General features: G+C 38.6%; 1 protein-coding gene across 7 annotated transcripts in view; it reads right to left on the bottom strand.

Annotated features, from left to right (window-relative positions):
- Positions 1-1,058: 1,058 nt before the first annotated feature.
- Positions 1,059-6,459, bottom strand: part of mef2cb (myocyte enhancer factor 2cb) — a 71,907-nt gene continuing 66,506 nt past the window's right edge. For all 7 annotated transcript variants that reach the window (XM_014008378.1, XM_014008381.1, XM_014008384.1 and 4 more), the window contains 3 exons: positions 4,587-4,716; positions 4,112-4,247; positions 1,059-3,864 (listed from right to left, as the gene is read on the bottom strand). In XM_014008378.1, the coding sequence (XP_013863832.1) occupies positions 3,516-3,864; positions 4,112-4,247; positions 4,587-4,716 (615 nt within the window). In that variant the 3' untranslated portion in view covers positions 1,059-3,515. The remainder of the gene's footprint in view (positions 3,865-4,111; positions 4,248-4,586; positions 4,717-6,459) is intronic.

Raw genomic sequence — 6,459 nt, 5'->3', positions numbered from 1 at the left:
AATTAATAGAGAAACAAATGATCTATAATTGTGTGTTTATGTTCACATGTTTTTCAGCCTGTCATGAATATTGACGTATTTTCTTTGATATGCAGCCAAGAGTTTTATTGTGAATTTTTGATGTAATTCTAACTGAAAAATGCCATTATAATGAGTGAGAAAATGCCTAATTGAAGGTTTTGTGCAACATATTTCTTTTTCAATGTAATTTATGCTGTAAAAAAGTGTTATGCAATATTTTATGTGTGGATAAATGTTAAAGGCGTCATGAAAGTGATGGTTAGACAAGTCAAAGACAATGAACTCACACTGTCAGCCAGATAGCTTAGAAAGCCAGTAACTTTACTGAAGTCTCTGCAAAGTACAAAAGTCTTTCCCTCCAGCAGAGGAGCAATATTTTTGTCTCTAGTCTCTTCACATTTTCACTACATACACCTGAAACAAGTCCCTAGAGTTACAGAGCTTCATTTAAAACCATCCTGGTCTCAGGTGGTAACAAAGACCAGCTTAGCTGCTCCGGTGTTCCAGACAYTAGCTTCAAACTTTCCCTGGTTTCATTAGCTATTGATACCAAAGGCTGACTTTGAAATATTTTACCTTATTTCAATTGTGCTTTTCATRTCTGAAACACTAATTAAATAAAACACAAACACAGCGGAGCAACAAAAATCCCATAAATACTGGAACGATTATGTTTTCACATGGCTGTACACATTTCCCCTTACTGTAAGTTTCTACTCAATAAGATCAGCTGAGGTACTGCTAGGAGGCTCCAAACTTAAATGACAGGATTTAACAAATAAAAAAAGGACTAAAAGGCTTTGCTTCCATTTGTAGTTAAAATTGATAAAATTGTCAAGAAATGTTAGGCATGCTGAATCTTTTGATTACAATCCAAATTATATATTTTTTTCTTGTCTGTGTATTCTTTTGAGCAAAATGCACGAGTGGGTGGGGTGGGGGGGATAAAAACCAACAACAAAACAGGTAAATTATCGTGGTTCGGGTTGGAACAATGCTTGAAAGCCAATGCTACGATTGAAATGTGAAAGCAGTTGTACGTTTGAACAAAGTTCTTTTTATTATCTTGTTTCAATGCTTGCAAAAAACCATAAATGACTGTGAAAATAAAAGTTGATTTTACAACACAGAAATACCACTGGCTTTGGTTTCTCCACACGTTTGCTGCCTGAAACATCATATTTATTGATTTTTTTTTCTCCCCCAACCTTTTTTTTTGTACTGAAGTTTTAAAAAATAAAAGAAAGAACACCTTTACAGAGGCTCTGCCCCATTTTGACTACACAGACTGTATACAGTAACAACATGTGAACCTGCATGAATTATGCACATAGAAATATTATACCACTTAAGTGACTGCAGATACAGGAGTGGGAGGCAGAGAAATATGTGGCTAGTTTCAATGTTTAAATAAAGAGAGAGTAAAAATCAAAAAATCAAAACGACTATTCATCTAAAAAATAAACAATTGTGCTTCTCCCAAACCAGCATGATCACTTCTACCTTCTGCATCTTCAGCTGACCTGTCAGTGAYGGCAATGTGGAACTGTGTTTTGAAGACTAGAACACGAGGAGTGACAGAACGATACAGAATCAAATCTGACTGGCGAATGATTAGTGGTGAGTTATCAATTGGGGGGAAGAGGAAAATTGCTTTATGTATGAGATTACAAAGAAAATTGTACAGTTTGGAACACAAGCAAAGACTGGAGAAGACCTGAGGTTGAAAGTGGATAGCGTCCCCAAAAATATATACAGTATATATGCTTCATTTGATCAACACGATTCAATTTGATCATTTAGAAATATATATATACACTTGTAGCCATACTCTGAGGGTCGGTCATATTTTCTCAACATTGTGACAAAAGTGTGTTTATTTAGTATTTCATTTTATTTCTGCGTCACCTCCAGTTTCAGTCTTGTGACATTTTCCACATTTTCAGCATTCAGGCCCACCTCTCCTGGTTCTCCAACCTGCTCACGGCTTCCCAGCTGGTTTTTCAACATTAGTCTAAATACAACCTCTAAACAGCACTGTTCAGAGTTCAAATGAAACAAACCAGACAACATGTGCAACTGCACATAGAAACTCCACTAAGAAACCAAAAAAAAAAAAAATCATTATATATATTTATATATTAGAAAGCTATACACAAGCATGTTAATTTCACAGATTTTTTTTTAAAGATTCTTAATATTACCATTATTATATATAATTAGAAATACACGTTTAAAAACAAACCTCTACAAAGATAAAACAGTTCAGCAAAGCATTGGATCTCAGTCTGTTTTTCATGGCTTGGGGCTTCAAAGCCCAGTCAATTCCCCCCTCCCCTTTAGGGTAAACTATCCATCTTTTATTAGCAAAGCTATCAAAAACACATTCTGGCTTATAGAAACTACAAAAAGCCACAAAATGCTTTGCATTGTATTCCTTTCATATGAAAATATAAGCAAGTGTATCGTACAATTGTATTCTTTTTTTTGCTTTCATTTTTAACATTTTTTTAAATTGTTTATCAATACTGAGTAGTTAATACTAGATCCAGAGTTGTTGATTACACCTGCGGAGCTCTTGGATCAAAGGGTGGTCCTCACTCCGTTCATTAAGGGGGAGTGCTAAAATCGCCAAAGGTGCCAAACACCTTCAATCAGGTTTACATGTTTACCTGTACAATCCTTCAAATGTTGCATAATAGCTGAATTGTCCGGCAACTTCTGACTCCTGCACCACCCCCCACCTCCCCACACCAGTGACCCGTTATTTACATAAATACGTTGAACCTGCAACATGACATCATCTAATGTTAAACACACATTTTTGCAAAGGAGAGCTGCAGAGAATACCAATGAAACTGATTCTGTACACACGTACTTCCTGTCCAACTCAAGTGGACACACTCGCCCTCATGGTATTGATTTTTTTTATTATATTTTGTCCTTTTTTTGTTATCTAATGATACATTGCTGAGGCAAACTGTAAGTACATTTTATGAGACTGAGTACCTGACTACTTTTCCGATTTGCTGATAAGCATATATGTACACATAAGTACGTGTAAAGATATATGCATATCTTTGTAACCACACACAATACAATTTATGCATAGTTCCCCCCACAAAATTCCCCCAGATCCCATCCAAACCAACACCCACCCACCCAAAACCCTAAAACAAGAGCCCACTTTATATAATGTCAATATGTAAAGCACACACACACACTCAGCAAAAAAAATAATAAAATAAAATAAAAAAAGAAAAAGAAATTACAAACATTTTTTTGAAAAGGGTTGCCCCTTTCCCTTCCTTCAGTGTTAAAGAGATAAAAGGAGAGAGGCCGTGGGGTTGGGTGGTGTGTGACTCATGACGTCGAGTGAGAGGAAGAGGAGGGAGCTGACTTGGGAGTGGGGGCCTCGTAATGCTGCACTGTCAGGGGGCTCCGGGCAACTCGGGGGGGGGATGCTGCCGGGGGGTGGGGTGCTGACAGGGCCATCATGTCGCCCATCCTTCCGAAAGGCGCACCCGCTTGATGGACGGACTCTCCCGCTCGTCCAGGGTGGGCCGGGCCAGTCCTAGAGGCGAGTGGAACTCGTTCCTGTGATCGTCGCGGTCGCTGCCTTCGTGGGAGCTGCTACAACTGCTCAGGCTATCGACGGGGGAGCGACCCGAGTCCTGGCGGGAYGCGGGGTTCTGGGGAGGCGGCACCCCGCCACCGTAGCCCCCGGGTGTGCTGCTGGTGCGATCTCTAGGAGGAGAAACAGGTTCGGACTTGATGTGCAGGCTTTGAGCAGAGGGCAGGGACAGATTTGAACCCTGACATAAGTGAGAGCTAGAGCAATTTCTGTTGGAAGGAGAGGAAACGAGAGGGATTATAGAGTTACAAAGCAGGAGACAAAGTGATTTTAAAGTCAGTTTTATGGTACGCAAACATGCAGTGAAAACAGTGAGGTGTCATTCAGGTGTGGCCTTACAAGTAAAGATCTACAGTGAAGAAGTCTTAGATGTGTGGCATCCTCAAAAATGATCTCTGTTAATAATCCATCATGCATTTCCCAACAAGACCTCACAGTAAAGTGCTGCAAACTCACCCGAGCTGGCTGAGAGCTGAATGCTGCATGTTTTGAAGATGCTGCTGCTGCCACCCACTCATTGAGCCAAGGTGCAGGGAGCTGCCACTGTTGAAGCCAGACAACGAGGACAGGTCTGCACTGTTCAGGGAGTACTCTGTGTACAAACATATGGGAACAAAAAAAGGGGGCATATTTAGACAAAATATGTTGAAAGTCACTAAGATTTATCAGCTCTGGTGAACACACTTTGTTCTACAGTAGTGGGTAGGACAATAGCACCCTCTGCTGTTAGATGGCGGTACAGCAAATATAATTTGAAGTTTTTTTTTGGTGCAATTCAAACATCTAAGGGCAAATTAGGTTATTTGCATACATTTAACRGATAATTAAAGCAAATTTACATAACAAACAGGTATTTTAGGGAATTAGCAATGAAAATCAGAGCTACCTCCTGAGATAAAAGCATAAAATGCACACTCTGTGGTATACGTACCGGTACCGTAAGAAGTAGAGATGGCAGATGGATAACCGCCCATGCCTTGTCCTGGCAGAGTGGGAGTTGCTACTGATACCACAGGGGTGGCCAATGACTGAGCAGACTGAGAGCTGTTTATTCTCTGGTTCTGTGACAGAAACACACACACACAAAGCAGGAGACGGGACAGGTTTGAGAACATGAAGTCAACTCTCAAACAAAACAAACAAAAAGTATAATAAAATAACGGAAGTTTTTATTTATTAATTTGTTAAATGTCAGTTTTTCTTTTTCCTTAACAGATGAGGAGAGAAATACGATGCCAACTTCAGGGAAAATTAATCACTTGACAAAAAGCTTAGCTGAACCCTGCCAACCCTATCATTTACCACATTCTTTTTTTTTTCTGAGGGCCCACTGTCGCTATAGTAACACCATCGGTTTCCACAGCAACGCATGGAAGCAAAGGCAAAGGAGAGGGACTTCATAGAGGAAGAGGGGAAGATTTGTCAGAAAACAATGAAGGTATCATGTAAAGTGAAAGCTTACACACCTTCCCCTGCTTCCTCATCTTTTTTTCCACAATTCTGGAAAAATAAAAGCTTTATGTTGTTTGTTTTCAACACAACATCCTTCATGATGATATGAGGAAGAAAGGGAGGAGGGGATAAAGAACAGCTRTGGCAGAAAAGAGGCCAGGCTGCTTTTACTCTGACCCGCCACTTGATGGCACTATGTGCCTTCACAAACTGTCACACAGTCAACGTTTGGCTTATCACCAGGGTCAAAACAAGRAAAACAGGAATATAAAAGTTTTTCTGCATTCACCACCCAATCTCTGCAATGGTTTTACTAATTTCTCCYTTTTCTGGTTGCGGGTGCCTATCTCCAGCTGTCACTGTGCAAAAGGCGGGGTACACCCTGGACAGGTCGCCAATACATCACAGGGACACTCTCACTCAGACACAGGGACAAATAAGGGTTACCAATTAACCTAACATGCATTTTTTATTATTATTATTATTTTGTCTGTGGGAGAAATCCCATGTGTGCTTGGAGAAAACATGTAAACTCCTCTCAGAAATGCTCCAGGCCGGGAAACAATCCTGCAACCTTTTTGTTGAGAGATGACAGATCTAACCACTGCTCCACTGCTGCCTGCAGTAACAGCTGTTTTGCTAAAACAACATACAATAACTATACTGGTATTCACCAGTAATTACAATGAAATCAACAACTGGACACAAAATACAATRCTCTTTGCTTTATAGGGCACACACTATGCCTAAGAATTATAGAATTGTATTACAAAACCAGAAAAATTCTGATTATACATATATTTTAGGGCTGTGAAATTAATCGAGTTAACTCATATTGATTAATTTTAGTGCTGGGCATACACTAAACATTTTAATCATGATTAATCGTGATTAATCTAACTTTTTATTTTTATTTTTTACAAACAATCACTTTACTATGGCTGAATATGTAGGTTTGTATTTTGCAATCAGTGCATGCCAGGTCATGTTTGTAAATGAGAAGTGGCTTTAAAACAGTTTACCTGGATAAATAAAGGATAAATAAATAAAAAAAACTCCATGTGTAACACATTATGTACAATTTTTATTCTTTTTGTCTTCTTATGGCTTATTTTATTTTATTTATTTATGTTTTGCTGACAAATGTGACATAGTATCTATCTTTTATTCCTCATGTAGTACTCATTTGGAAGGAAAATCCTTGAATTCTTGATTTAACCTCATTATTCTTCACAAAATTTAACTGATTCGTATGTTTGGAAAATGTTTAGGTCCTGTTTTATATTCAAAAAACCATGTCTAAGCATCAATTTTGTTTACTGAATAAAAACATTAAAAACTAATTAATAACT

Source organism: Austrofundulus limnaeus, unplaced genomic scaffold (genome assembly GCF_001266775.1).
Source record: "Austrofundulus limnaeus strain Quisiro unplaced genomic scaffold, Austrofundulus_limnaeus-1.0 Scaffold49, whole genome shotgun sequence".
Taxonomy (NCBI): Eukaryota; Metazoa; Chordata; class Actinopteri; order Cyprinodontiformes; family Rivulidae; genus Austrofundulus; species Austrofundulus limnaeus.
Note: the sequence above shows the minus strand (reverse complement) of the source record. Positions and strands in the feature narration are given on the sequence as shown.